The 15,418-nt window shown below is 37.3% G+C and overlaps 1 protein-coding gene across 2 annotated transcripts in view; it reads right to left on the bottom strand.

Annotated features, from left to right (window-relative positions):
* ACVR2A (activin A receptor type 2A) overlaps nucleotides 1-14,646 on the bottom strand; it is a 59,752-nt gene extending 45,106 nt beyond the window's left edge. Inside the window, exons 1-2 of one of the 2 annotated variants that reach the window (XM_081312589.1) lie at nucleotides 14,558-14,640; nucleotides 12,697-12,970 (exon numbers count right to left, since the gene is read on the bottom strand). In XM_081312589.1, coding sequence (XP_081168715.1) covers nucleotides 12,697-12,751 — 55 coding nt within the window. In that variant the 5' untranslated portion in view covers nucleotides 12,752-12,970; nucleotides 14,558-14,640. Of the gene's footprint in view, nucleotides 1-12,696 lie in introns of both variants that reach the window. The other variant, XM_081312588.1, reaches the window with a different exon arrangement.
* Nucleotides 14,647-15,418: the final 772 nt, after the last annotated feature.

The following is a 15,418-nucleotide window of genomic DNA, read 5'->3' as shown; positions in this document are numbered from 1 at the left end:
TTTGGAGTAGCTAGAACAGGGGTGTCAAACTGCCGGCCCGTGGGCCAAATGTGTCATACCAAAACTGCGCCCACCCCATTGCCGGCAATGGGGAAAAAGTCACGATACATCGCGACATGTCGCGTGACGTTGCGACTTTTGACACCCCTGAGCTAGAAGCTCTGCTTCATAAGCAGCTAAATGCTGATGTTTGAGCTTGAGTTTGACATTTGAGGAGAATGGCTGGATCCTCATGAGGAACAAAATCATGGTCAACGGAAAACCCATAACCCAGTCTTTTATATTTGAATAAGGACAATAGCAGCCAAAGCTCTCAGATATCCTACTGTGCTGTTCAAAACAACGGATTACAGGTCACTCTTTAGTAGTCACAAAAAGTTTAGCTAGCCTGCCAAATGCTGGTATCCAAATCTTACAGAAATCTACAGTTTCAAGTAAGGCTCTCACCTGGTGCTTAATAGAATATAGTAGAAATTGAAGAATTAGACCTACTCTGCCAGGGAAAAATTTTCTTGCACCCAGGTGTATAATATAGTCCAGGAAAGCAACTCTAGGCAAACAAAACTGTAGTTTGGCTGATAAGCCTTGTGACCCCATTCTGTGAAACTAAGGAGTATGTTTTTGGATCTCTTGAGGTATGAATCAGAAGGTTTTAAAAATGTAACATCAGTAGAGCACCAGCCCCAGAGTAACACAGGAAAATTTGCAAGCTGAGAGGTAATGGAAAAGACTACTGGCAATGTACACAGAGAAATCAACAGATATGCCTGATGGTAAAAAGTTTAGACTATCTAGAACAGGACTTTTTAACCTTTTTAACCTTTTCACCGATTGTACCACTTTTGGAATATGGCAATATCCAAGTACCACCAGTCACCTAGCAAGGTGTCAAAAATGTGATCACCAAAAAACAAAACAAAACAAAACACAAAAAACACCACCCCAGAAAAAAGTGATAAAGTACAGGTAGTCCTCACCCCCTTTAATATCCTCTCTTCTCTCACCCCCTTTAATATCCTCTCACCCCTTAATATCCTCTTCCCTCACCCCCTTTAATACATCTCTTCCCTCACCCCCTTTAATATCCTCTCTTCTCTCCCCTTCAGCAGGACCCAGGCAATGCCTCACGCAGCTCCAGCTGAATCTCTGCCTGAAGACTGCGTGAGGCTGCTTGCCACTCCCAATCAGCTAGAGCTGCGTGCGCTGATCCTGTTGATCCTGGGCTCTCCGCAGGACCCAGGCAGGCAATGCCTCTCGTAGCTCCATCTGAATCTCTGCCTGAAGACTGCGTGAGGCTGCCTGCCACCCCCAAGGCTGCCGCCAATCAGCTGGAGCTGCGCGCTTTGATCCTAGGCTCTCAGTAGGACCCAGGAAATGTGCAGTTCTAGCTCTTTCCCACAAGCCTGCGTGGCGCCGCTGCGGCTTCACCTCATCCACTTTTACACTTTTTTTAACATTTTTTTTTACAGTGCTGTTCAACCAATCCTAGGCATACCACCTGCCAGGTCCCAACATACTACTAGTGGTATGCGTACCACCAGTTGAAAAGTCCAGATCTAGAATGCTGTGGCTGATGGCTCTCCCTTTACAAACTTGTCATACCTTTAAAGTTGTTTTAATGCATAGATTATCTCAACATCAAATCCATTTTCCTCCCGTCTCGATTACAATCATTTGTTTAATAATGGTTCAAAGTTACAATGGTCTTGGGGAAAAATACAATCCATCCTCAAAACTGGTCACATCATTGCAATTTGGGCGCTTGGCAATCAGCTCACATTTATGATAATTGCAGTCTTGCAGTCATGTGATTTTGATCTGCATCTTTCCCAGCCAGCAAGCAAAATCAATTGGGGAAGCAGGATTTGCTTAATGAGGGGTCCTTGACACTCTCTGAGCTTGGCTGATTTCTTATAGTTTCATTGCCCAAACTGGGTATGATATTATCTAGTTTACAGATGAAACATCTGTAAAAAAACAACTAAGTTCAGAGAACATCATTTCAACCCTGAGATACAAATATTCTCTTTATTGACTTGCTTAATAACCAAGTGATTTACTTAAAGACCAGCAATTTGCTTAATAACCATGGTGACTTGCATAACAACCATAGTATAAACGGTCATAAAATTGGGTCAGGTCACATAATGACACATTTAACGTCTGCATGATTTAATGGCCAAAATTCCAGTCTCAGTTGTGGTAGTAAGTCAAGGATTACCTCTATCTTTCCTAATCCCTGCAATTCAAAATCAACTTTCCCCAGGTGCTAGCTAACAGGAAACAAGAAACGATTCAGGATATCCTTACTTTCAATCAATCTATCCAAAAGCAAACATTTGCAATATTTTCCCTCAGCAGGGATTTCCCACAATTTGTAATGTAACATAAGGCTCAGCTCTATCAGAATCTGCAATTGGCAAAAATTATTAACTAATCCTTTTCTTTCCATATATTCATCTGGTTAACAAGAAAGCGATGCATCAGAAGAGCTGGCAATGATAATAAAGTTTGGTAGGTTTTTTTTTTATGTAACCTGACTAAGGCACTCTCAATTTTATGTGGTTTGCACTTTGTCTGTATAGACACACAGTGAAATCTTGGTGCAAACATAAAGTAGTGAGCTTGATGTGCTTGAACATGTTGCAACTATCCTGTAAAGGTGTTTTCAGCCTCCAGCAATTTCCTATGGAAGCACTGTATTGTATATAGGCAGGAACTGTCTTCTCTGCCTTCTCCTTTGACCTTCAATGTAACAAGCAAAGGCAGGCTGAAGGAGTGAGACTCTGAGCCTGAATGAGGGTAAGATAAATAGGGGGGAAAAACCTCATACTTCAAACAATGAAGAATAAATAAATGGCAGAGTTAACACAAACCTCTCAATTTTCTTCTAATATATATGTAACTTACACAAACCATGATGCACAAAATATGCACAAGATGGCAGAGTCTGCATTCACCACAAAGACATTCAGCTTTTAAAGCAGGCATGTCAAACACGTGGCCCAAGGGCCGGCTGCGCTCTGCGCAGGCCACGCCCGCCCTGGCCCCGCAAAGGCAAAATAAGTCCCGATACGGCCCACAATGCGTGTTTTAAAGGGACACACATAATTTCTAGCCTTTTCTGTGCAACTCAACAGTTTCTCAACCTAACATTTTGTTTTATGCACATAATTTACACTGACAATTTAACAAAAACACCTCCCTGCTATTTTGCATGTAGTCTATCAAAGCCCTGTAGAGATACAGGAATTATTCCTCCTTAGCTGGGAGAAAGAAATAGTATGTGTGGAATCCAATCAAGCCTCCAATCGAACAGTTTGACAGGGAGACAAGTGAGCAAAAAAAATATTGTTCTATTACGTACATATTCATAAATAAAACAAAGGCTGCTTGTTCTGATTCTAATGGCACAGTAGTAGTATTTGTCTGGTTACCAAATCTGCCTTTAGCTTTGATACTTTTTAATTACAGACTTGCAATGATTGCCCGAATTGCAAATGTCAGTGGCAAATTAATTCACAAAAACTGCTATAGCTTTAAAATATTGATTTATTTTTAGTACTAAGTTGCACATGTTTCAAAGTTCTTTCAGTGCCTACTGTAAAATGCATCATGAGTTTCATCAGAGTTTGGAACAATGGTATTTCTTTGACTACTCTTAATAGGGTTAATTTTGCTTCTTGGTCAAATTACAAGATCTCAGGACAGTGTTACAATCGGCTGAACTACAGGGATAGATTTCATCTGAAAGTTGTGCCCAACAATACAAGGTTTTCAATTTTATCTTCTTCACACACATACACACAGAAAAAACTATATCAAAATTTCAGTTGACAACCATTAAATGTTCCCCACTCTGGCCAATTTGTTTTCCACAATTATCCACATTTTCTGCCAGTTTATTAAAAAATTCGTACACATTCCAAGTTGAGTTGAGAGCTTTTGTAACATCTGAAGCCTGCAAGATTTTGAGAGTCCAGCTACTCTTGTGGTGGTGGCGTCAGTCATTCCCAGTTGTGCTAGCTTTTAATGTTTTTGTGATGCCATTGTTTGCAGTCGAGTTGATTTCTCATAAAGCAGAGAACTTAAGGCTTCCCCTCTTTGCAATTGCTTTGGGCACATTTAGGAGGGCTGATGCTTTCTTATAGAGATTAATATAAAAGTTGAGGATAATAGACAGCATTTTTAAAAATATGTCATGAAGCTTAACCTAACTTGTTCAGATGTATAAATTTGTATATAGAATGGTGCCTTCAGGACTCCATCCTCAAATTAAAGTTGACCCATCTGAGATATGGAAGAAACTTTTAGTAGTGCCCCACTTTCAGGAGAAGAGCTGAGGCTCTAAGGCTGTTTTTCCATGATGATCTCAAGTCTCAAGAACAGAATCCACCCCATAGAGGTGAGACTGGCTCCATCAATAATAGCTTTCAGAAACTTGTTAAAACCAAGTTATTCTGGAGGGATTGGGGATGGTCTGTGATATCATAGGGTAATATGTTCTGTGACTTTAATTTTAATTCCAGGTTACTGTGGACATTTTATTGTTGTACTTTGTCATGAATCATCAAGAGTTATGGTGGAAGCAGAAGCCTGTTCATCCTGTATGTTCAAGTGATGAATTAAGAGATTCTATCAAAAAGCCAGAAGAAAGCATTTTAAGGCAACTTTTTCAAACAGCTTTCAACCATTTCTTTCTTGTTTTTTTTTCTGTTAGTACATGAGAACATAACTTATCCTCCTGCTTGAATTTGAAAGTGATGAAACTACAAAGGCTTCAGAAGCTCTGTTCAAGCTATAAGGTTTTCATCCTCCTAGTTTCAACCAAAGAAGCAACTAGGTGAGAGGATTTCCCTGAAACTGTGTTCACTGCATAAACTATTCCCATTTCTCCTATTCTATAGATGAAAATAGGATTTATTTTTTTGAGTACAAAAGACACATGGGTGAAATTGCAACAAAAAAGGTAAAGCCTTGTCAGCAAGCATTGTTTACTACTACTTATGACAGCCACAACGTGCAGATTTCCAATTATGATTCAGAGTAGAATCCCACATATAAACACATGCACTTCGACTTTATGCAGTTAGAGGCTAGCAAGCCATCTCAGGCATTGGGATCTAGCCTCGCTTGAAAGATTTATCCTATACATCACTAATAAATTTAAGCATAATGCACATTAATTTTTTTTACATTTTATTGCTCCTCAAAGGTTTTCCAACAACTACAAAGGTGAATTTTATAAAATTAGAAATATGTCCTCTAAATAAACATTGCTTTCATCCATAAGTAAGCTGCTTTACTCAATAACCATTAGTTCTCTGGAAACCTTTGGCCATTTGTTTTCTCTATGAGTTGTAACTTGCAGGTTGAACTATTACCTATTAATACAGTAAACTCTTTATAGTTATAAATTAATAAATTTTAATTGGAAAATAAAGTTACATTTTTAACTACTAATGGGAAACTTGATTCTTTAACTGCTATAATTCATGATGGATTCATTCAGGATATCCTTACTTTAAATCAATCTATACAAAACCTCTAACAGCTCCTCCATCCAGTAAGGCTATCTGGAGATTACAGATTATTTATCAACTAATATATTTTTAAATATAGAAAGTTTTGTATAGTGATTAAGGAGCTGGCCTAGAAACACAGAGACTATGGGTTTTGGTCCCCACCTTAGGTATGAAAGCTAACTTGGTGCCAGTCACTCTATCAACCCAACTCACCTCATAGGGTTGCTGCTGTGGGAAAATAAGAACAAGGTATATTAGGTATGTTTGCCACTTTGAGTTACTTATAAAGTAATAAATGCATGATAAAAATCTAATTAAAAAATAAAAATACTGGCATTCTACATATTGTGCAGTCAAATCTGTGGTTCATAATTTTTTTTCATCCTGAGGCAATCTACTATGAAAATGGTTTGGAAACAATGGACAGAGACACACACACAAGGAAGGTGTATATAAATGATTTCTGAAACCAATTTTACCCATGTCCTCTACTTCATATCATGTTATTCTATTGTACCTTATTTGTATAGTAAGTTTTAATGTGAAGCAATAAACAACTAGCTTTCATAGTTAAAAAACTAAGAGGCCCATAAGAATGGGGCCTATTTGAAATTCCTAAATATATTTCAACTATGTTATAGTCTATACTCATAATACTTTAGAACTGAGTCCACAACCATTTATCAAACAGATTTAGTTCTGAGATCATGCCAAATCTTTAAGCTTCTAAAAATACAACAGGTTTAGACCTGTTTTGGTTTTCTTTCAAGGTTCATATTACTATATTCACTAATACGTCCAATGTGTAATAGGTTTTGCAGAAGAAAGGCTGTACAAAATGAGTGCAAGTTTTCTTCAAACTGTTTTCTGAATTGTAGGTAAACAAATGATTCAAGGCTATTTTTTAAAATCTCATAATTGGTGTTATGTCAAATTATAAATTTCTAGCAAAATTTGAAATACACAAATTAAACAACTGATTTCATTTTTGCTTTTCTAAAGTAAAAGGGCAAAATGTTATTGCCGATGCACGTTGTAAATATAATTCTGTAGAACAATTACTCTATTATCTGCAATGTTATTTACAATGTCTTGATTTAACTCACTTTGTGTATATTATTACGTTTATACAGAAGTATTAAGTAATCATTAACCTACAGCATTATCTTATGTCTCTGTTCTCAGAAAAAAAGTTGTTTTCCTCATTGAGATTTATTTCTATAGTAGTATAACTATTACTAATGAGCAGACAAGGCATTAGTAAGTAGTAAAGTACTTTATTATGGTCCTAGATCAAAACTTTACTAGTTGTATTTATACCAGGGAGGGATGCATAGAAGAGCTTGTGGTTTTAAGACCTCTCTTCTTGGTTCATAAGCCTTTAGTTTTGTATTAGTATGTTCTGGAGCTGTACATACTCTGAAAATGATTGGAAGTGTTTTGGCTCTCTTACAAGTAACATATCTCTTTATTATTCAGTAAAGCAGGCCACCTTTTTTAAAAAGGCTTCTTACCAACCTGAAAAAGATGTTAAGCTTTAAGAAGTCCATTTACAATGCATCCACAACTATTTTTCTGACTTGCTCAGAAACATGAAAAAAAAAATCAGAACTCTGTAAAACAGGGGTTACCAACTGGGGGTGCAAGATGATATTCCAGGGTGTGCGAAAACCTGGGTTTGTAAGTTTCAAAACTATAGTGTATATGCATAACCAGGTATTACTTTTGTAAGGGGTACAAGAATATATCAGAAGCGTTCTACGGGTGCGGGTTATAGAAAAGGTTGGGAACCGCTGCTGTAAAGAATGGCAAAGGAAGGTGCTTATAAGAAATGTAAAGTCTATATAATGTTCCTACAGCAAACCTGCTTGCTCCTTGTATTTAAGCGATCTAGATTCTAGACATAAGCGATTTGTGAATTTAGCATAATTTAACTTGTTCTGCGCCATTTGTCACAACTCTTCTAATTATGTACTTGGACCTAGAGACTGAATGTGGATTCACAGAATGGTTTGTAATGCAGTTAGTAGAAAATAAGACTATTTCTGAGACTGAATCTTGTTTCTGAAATTGTCAAAACCTCTGGCCCTTCAAGTGCCCATCTCACCAAGGATGAGATAGGCAATTTTTATTTCTTAAACTGGCACTGATAGTCTCATTTATTTAAAATGTTAATGCAACCCGAAATAGGAGTGTGTCTGTCTATCATCCAGAGTCTGCAGAATGAACTGTTGGGATATTCCACCATGTTTCTGAATGTACAGTACCCACTTACACTGCACTACCTCAAAATCATTACCATATTGAACCATAATAATGATAAATATGCAGTTTTATTTTAATTTGCTAAGTTTTAGTTACAATTTTCAGAAAAACTCCTTATCAATTTCAATAGCAGTACAATTAATCATCTTAATTTGCATACAAACCAAAGCTAACCACAGAGAGCATTTGAATTCTTAAAGAGGAACTGAGAACCTCAGAGTTTATCACTGAGGTTGCATATAAGACCATCCCCAAGGCACTCTCATCCAACAGTTTCATGTGATGAAATCGTACAAGATAAAATTTTAGAGAAGTTATAAAACAAATATATTAAAAATGAAGTCTGTGTCTCTGAACACTGTCTTCCACAATCCACCTAGACAGAGGAACAAAGCCCTCAAAAACAGTGCCCAACATTCCCAATGCAATAAGGCATCCTAGAACCATGCTATCAAATGCAATGTTAAGGCCTTCTAATGGAAATAACACCTGTGGGTAAAGAATAAAGGAAAACCAGTTTAATCTGTTTAGATTATAAATTTGATCTGATAAGTCCTGAAGCTACAATATCGCTTCATACTTAACTCTTAACCAGTCTATAACAATATTTAGGCATTCATTCTGAACCAATAATCCTACATTTCTTGGTTAGCGGTTAGCAGTTAGCATCAGTATGATCACTAAGACCTTGTAGCATTTCAGATTTAATTCCCCAAAGAAACTTGGGAGTGTGGATTAGTGCCTAACTGCAACACGTAATTAGGCTGTGCTGAGGAAATAAAACAGGTGCTAAATTCATGCTCCCATATACTCTGAAGCACTTTTTTGAGACTGAATGTAAAGTGCTGTACAACAGTTAATGATGTCAAATGATCTCAACAGGCACATAAGCAAGTGGGAAGAATACTATGGCAATGCAACATCTGTACTGAATTAAAAAAAATATTCCAAATAGCCCCAAGTTGTGTTCACAGACACAGCTGTAGTCTAAAGCCACAAGGCAGATTTTATTCCTATTTAAATGAGTTCTCACAACTCTTTTTATTCCTATTTAAATGAGTTCTCACAACTCTTCCCAGGAACCAGTAAAGAAAAAAACAAGAATGATTTATACAATATCAAAAAGTTTGCAATTGAATAGTCAGGACTGCATGAAGTAGCCCAAAAGTAAGATGTTTCATAACATCTATAAGGATTGTAGGAGAGTCCAAGGTCAAGATTAGTATTGGTAGCATTTAATATAGTATTTAGTAAATAAAATAGTATTGATATTATTAACATACTATTAACATTATCCAAATCCACCCAGACTTAATGCCAAATAATGTTGGGGGGGGGGGTTGTCATATGCCATATATAGCATATAGAATTTTTAAAAATCATAATTCTATTAAATGTGAAGCTCACAGGGAACTTCTAAAACTTCTAAAATCTTCCAGATTTATTCCCAAAACAACTGTATGTTTTCTAGCAGTTAGTAAGAGAGATGTATCTGAGGAAAGCAAACACCTTGTTTAACTCAAATACATCTCAACAGTAACAGGGCAGTAACAGCTATTCCCAGTGACCAACTTAAGAAAATGTAAAGCTACCTTTCTTATGTACAATAACACATTTCATGACTAAATATATAGTAGAACCAATAGATGGAGGGCAAATTCTGTGATTATCTTATACTTTCCTTAAAAAACACCAATGCCTCTCAGAATAATTCTTCATTATTTTATGTAATTTCTCCAAAATCATAATTGGGGTCTGAAAGAACTCCCCAAATCTATAGAATTAAATGTAAAATCAAGGTTTTCTAGAAAGATCAAATGTAATGTTTCATATAAATCTTACTCCCCCCTTAAACTCCAATAAATATATTGATAGATACAGCAAAGAAGAAGCTATTCCAATTATAGCCATATTCATCATTTTATTAAGCATATTTCATTTTCATTAAAATCAGCATATTTTGAGCACAAAAACATTGAAAGTACTCATGAAAAAAATAATCAAAGCATCATTACATGCATATTATTTATTATAATTGAAAACTATCAAATTGTATCACAATCCTTTAAGTTGTTCAGGATAAAAATAGAAAAAAGATAATACACCTATACTATTTATTCTTCCTAAACGAATACAAATAATAGCTCAAATAATGTAAACTGGATTTGACAGTCTTTGTGTTCATCAACTTCAAGTTCTATGGAGATCCTACAATTAATAACTTGCAATACTAGGCATACCTTTGAAGTTCATGACAATTATAGCCAAGTAACCTATGCTCTAGGGCTTCTGATATAAATCTTAATTACTGACAAAGTACCCAAATAGCTTTAATAAATATTCCAAGGAGAGGGAAACATGATTCTGCTAAGCTTGTAAGCCGCCCTGAGTCTTCGGAGAAGGGCGGGATATAAATGGAATTAAAATAAAATAAAATAAAAATAATTCTATCTGCTTTCTTTTCTTAGATTGATCAGTTTGACTGGATTGAAACATTATATCAATTCATATACCCAACCACTGTTTCTGTAGCAACAGCACATTCATTACCCACTATGTTACATCAAGACTAAACAATATACTGCAAGAAGCAATTGGTTTCCTATAATATTTTTTATCTATACACAAGACGTTCTTAGGAATGTTTCTCTAATTCTGGTGAAATGTGAATAGGTTATCTGCCAAAACAGTTTAGTGTCCAAGGGATTATATAGAAACAAGTTATTAGAAGCTTCTGACTGATATTCTGGAAAACAGAACAGGGCCTAGGTTATAAGACTACTGCCTATGGAATTTTGTGAAGTTTTATACTTACATATTTCAAGCCAACAATTATAAGATTTTATAAGGAAAATTGTATAGTTGATGTTTAGATACAGGCATTTTATTAAATTAAATCTTCTGAAATTAAAGCTAATTACGTAATGTACTATTGATACCTCATATTGTCACCACTCCCAATATTTTCCCCTTACTTTGCTACTGTAAATGAGCACTTGTACTTTTTCATAGTTTCTCAGTATATGCATGTTTTCAGTAAGTCATTTGTTGAATACTGCAGAAATTATTGCTAAATTTATTTTAAAAATATTAGTGATAATTTTATAGTGATTTTTCAAGTTCATAATTTAGTTTTCTAAAAATTATATTTACTCAAAAGTAGACTTGATTTACTAGATTTTTAGTTTCTAACCCATGTTATTTGTTTTTGACTTGGGAATGTGCAAAATTCATGTTGTTAACTAGACAATGACTTGTTCACTAAATATGATCAGAAAAATATCAGTTTAGCATAATATGTGAAATCAACCTATTGTGGCATGAGATCAAGTTTCCATCACTACTTAAAAGTTAGAACAGCAGTGCAAGATGTTTTTCTTTGTATTTATACAACTCCATTACTACAGCAATGCAACAGGGAAAGAGAAATTCTAGAAAACAAATTGGAGCACCAGAGAAAATATTGAGAACATCCCAGGAGCTCACTTAAAAGGTATAGAACTTTTCAATGTTCATTTCTGCAAAAATAAAAAATTAAAACATTGCAAAGAATGTAATACGTTTGCCTAAATTTCAGTTTGCTTGGAAGAGATCTGAGACATATACAACAAGCTTACTGAATAAGTATTGAAGTATTATTTACTCCCTGCAACTTCATCATCACTAAATTAACATATGACTAACTTTATAACAAAGCTAATATGAATATATTGTATTATTTATGCAAATGTATGAGTTTCCATACGAGTTATAAAAACTTGTAAGGTATATTTAAAGGTACTTATTATCTTTATCATCTCTGATAATTATTTTTTACTATCAATCTTAAAATTCCTAGTTGGCTTGAACTGCTTTGTCAATACTTAAAAACACATATTAAGAGTAGATCTTGACTGAAATAAAATGCAAATATAAGAAATAAAGTACATAGGAAACCTCTTCAAATCTTACTGTCAAAAAGCAACTGAAGACTCTAACTACAGTACTGTATATCCCAACAGATATTTTATCAGAAAGGTAAAATGGTTACAAGTTTACTAGTATCAGAGGGGTTGCAAGTTTACTAATAGCACTTTATTTAAAATCCATTATAACTTTTGTCAGAATTATTATCCAAAACTAAGATTACCCATTTTTCTCTTTTAAGCAAACTTCAGCCTGTACAATCTCTTAGTGATCGCCATTTCACAGCAGTCAGGCCACACAGAACAAATCAATAACATTACAGACACAAGACTAGACTGCATCCATTTAATAACCACAAGAAAAGTGTACCATTCAGCAGAATCTTAGAGAGCTTTCACTAGTAGATATGTAATATGAAACCATAACTCTGCATATCAATTCATTTATAATTTTCTATTATCTCAGCACTGTTCTGGAAATGAAATAAAAACAGAACATATATTACATTCTAAATAATGAAGAGACAACCCAGGTGATCATATCCATGAATAGCTTTGTCCAGATAACAGTAAGTCTATCAACTAGTTGCTATCCAGAAAAGTACTTCCCTGAAACTACAAATTTAAAATGTGGATTTTCTGCTGCACAACTCAGCGTTTACTACTATATACACTTCCCAATATTAAAGAGGCTTTTAAAAAATTCTAAACCTAAATGAAACTATTCTAATGTTACACATTTTCATATCTCATTTAAAAAATTTATAAATATAAAAAATCTGTTAATTATTATAAAACTGGAAAATTTTTGGCTTTATTGTATAATCCTTCAAATTACTAGGTTGCAAAGGTGGCTTAAAAACCCTGTTTCAATACTTTGCTTGAAGTAATACTCAATTATATTTCAACAATTACTTTGTTAAAAGTACTATGAAAAATGTAAAACTGCATTTGAATCGTTATATTGTTATGAACTAATAATGAAAAAAGCATATACTTGCCTGAAGAACAAGATATAAGAAAAACAGCAAACACCAGCTTTGTAGCAGCTCCCATTTTCCAAATAGTTAGAATCAACAGGGGGAAAAATGCTATATCCAGCTTCTGAGATCTTACAAACACGAAAATCCGTCCCTCACTTCCTCAAAGTGATAATAATGTATTTGGAAAATAATGCATCCATAAGAATAAAATCCAGCTTCTATAATATAGTCTCTCTAGCTCTTTTTCAATTAACCCTCCAGTACATTTGGAAACACATACATCATTTGGCTTCTGTCCTAGCAATGGCAAAAAATCCAATTCATAAGAGGATGTAACTATCCAGGTTAAAAAATAACAATTAACATTCAACAATGAAGTAGCCGAATGTTAAACTAATAATTGTCCTGAAGCACACAATGTATTTTCTTTAGTGTCAAACGGCATTTCCCATGTGTCCTGGAAACAGGCAAAACGCACAAATATTAGTAAACAATACTGTCTTCACGCTGCTTTTACACAATGTAGTATCTGGATGAGAAACAGTTTCGTCTTCGTTTCAAAGTGTCAAAATAAATATGCCTTCGATGTAACAACCAATAGGAAACCAATTCGTAAAACAAGTTTCCTATTAACAAATGTTTGCAAACAAGAGGGCAGAAACAAGAGGTAATCAGTCCTCTGTAAAATCACACATCTAAGGAAGGAATGGAGAGTCCTTATCTAGACAAGGAAAATACTTCCACTTCTTTATTCCATCCGTTTTTACGATCTTTTCTCATTTGCCCGACAAATTTCAGGCACTCCCCAACTCTTACAAGAAGTCCCCCATTCAAGTGCCCAGACTAGACTTAAAAACCGCCTTTGTATTTGGTTATCTGAAATCACATGAAAATGAGGGTGGGAAGGAGACGATGCTCTTTCCAGATGTTAAAAGGTGAATTTTTTTTCCACGATTCTTAAAAAAAAAATATCTAAAAAAATGACTCAAGAGCCTTCCGAGAGGTTTGCAGAAGTAGTAGCATAAAAAAAAGGTCTCCAATAAAAGAGGTGAAGCGATGCTCTTAACACGGGAAGTCAAATACGGGTATATCGGTCTTTTATAAGCGGCCGGGCTCGGTGGGTAAAGAAAAGATCCTTTTCTCTCCCGAGCAACAAAACCCGCTTCAAGCTCTTCCGAGGCGCGTTTGTCGGCGGGCACCTCTCGTTTCGCCTTCCGCTCTCAACCTTCAGCAATTCACCGTTTTACCCCCGGGTTTTTTTTACCCCTTCGATCTCGGTTCGGAGGCAGGCGGGGTTGGTTTGGTTTTGGTTTTTTTTTTCCGTCCGCGGTCCAATTTGGGTTTTTTTGTTTGCGTCTCCTCCCTTTCCCCCCCCCTCTCTTCTCCTTCTCCTCTTCCTCCTCCCTTTTCTTCACGCCCGCAGCGAGTGGATGAGAACGGGGCGGGTGAGGGCACGGAGCCCGGTCAATCCTTGCTCGCCTTTGGCTCTCCCTCTCGTTGTGCCTCCCATGCAGCGTAGACCAGAGGAGCCCGTGCAGCGAGAATAAGGGAAGGCGGTCGGGCGGTCGGTCGAGCAGCCCCCTCGCCTTTTTTTTTCCTCCTCCTCCTCCTCCTCCTAACTCTTCCTCCCAGACTGCGAAAAGCCTGCTGCTCCGAGATCCAACCCTGCGGTCTCTTGGCTGGCGGAGGCGAAAAGGCGGCTATGCCCAACTTTGAGCTCCGGGTAGCAAAGTTGAAGAGCCGACGGCCAGAAAGGGCCCTGCCGAGATTTTCCCTCGAGGAGGCGGCGGCGGCAACCCAAGACGAAGAGAAGGAAGGGGAAAGCACCGCTTTTATCGTCGCGCAGGCCCGGCTGGGAGCGCTGAGTAGCCCTCCGTACCTTGCTGCTCCCCTGTGGTAATTTCATAGCTACCCATTCACTTGCGTGGTGGAGAGAAGCGAGCCAAGATGGCGGCGCTCGAGCGATTGTTTTTGTTTCTCCTCCACCTCTCCCCCCCCTTTTTTTTTCTTAATCTGCCCCCACCCCCCAACAGCTCCCTCCTAGCGCACGCGCGGACCCACTCTTCTTCTCCCCCCCCCCGCCCCGCCCCCCCAGTCCGCTAATCTTAACCGCTGCCCTTCCAGGGGCGTGCGCGCGTTTATGGGCCGGGATTTCTCTTGATTGGCAGGCTGCGCTAAGCCATTTGAAAGAAGGACGGGGCCGAAGGGTGGGTGGGGTTTCGCTCAGGGCCTTTCCCGCGCCTCGCGGGGTTTAGGAGACGCCATTCTCCCGCTTGTACGACGCTCCAGGTGTGGCGGAGGGCGGGTCGAGCGCGTAGCTAACTAAGCAGCCCAGTTTTCTGCGCAGTGCAAACGCGATTTGAACTCCTTCGGATCTTTCCGTCAGAGCAACAATCTGCATATGTTAGCTTTAAGAGCAGAGCGGACGTGCTGAAAGGTGTGCGTATGTGCGTATGCATACGCTCGCACTCGCACGCAGACACATAGGCGCATGTGTGCGTCTATGTGTACATATGTGTTTATACACACAGACATGCGTACGATAGGTATGACGTTTAGTCTTGCTGGGGGAATCGGGTGAAGAGGACAATTGCTCCTCGCGCTTCCTTGGAATGTCATGGTTGTCTGAAAGGTGTTTTTTTTCCCCCCAAAAGAGCAACTAGACTTTCTTGGGTTTTTAAACTTTTAGCTTCGCATCCAAGAAGCTTCTTCAGTTCAACTAAGAAAGTCCAGTTGCCTT

Source organism: Vipera berus (assembly GCF_964194415.1).
Source record: "Vipera berus genome assembly, chromosome: 1".
Taxonomy (NCBI): domain Eukaryota; kingdom Metazoa; phylum Chordata; class Lepidosauria; order Squamata; family Viperidae; genus Vipera; species Vipera berus.
Note: the sequence above shows the minus strand (reverse complement) of the source record. Positions and strands in the feature narration are given on the sequence as shown.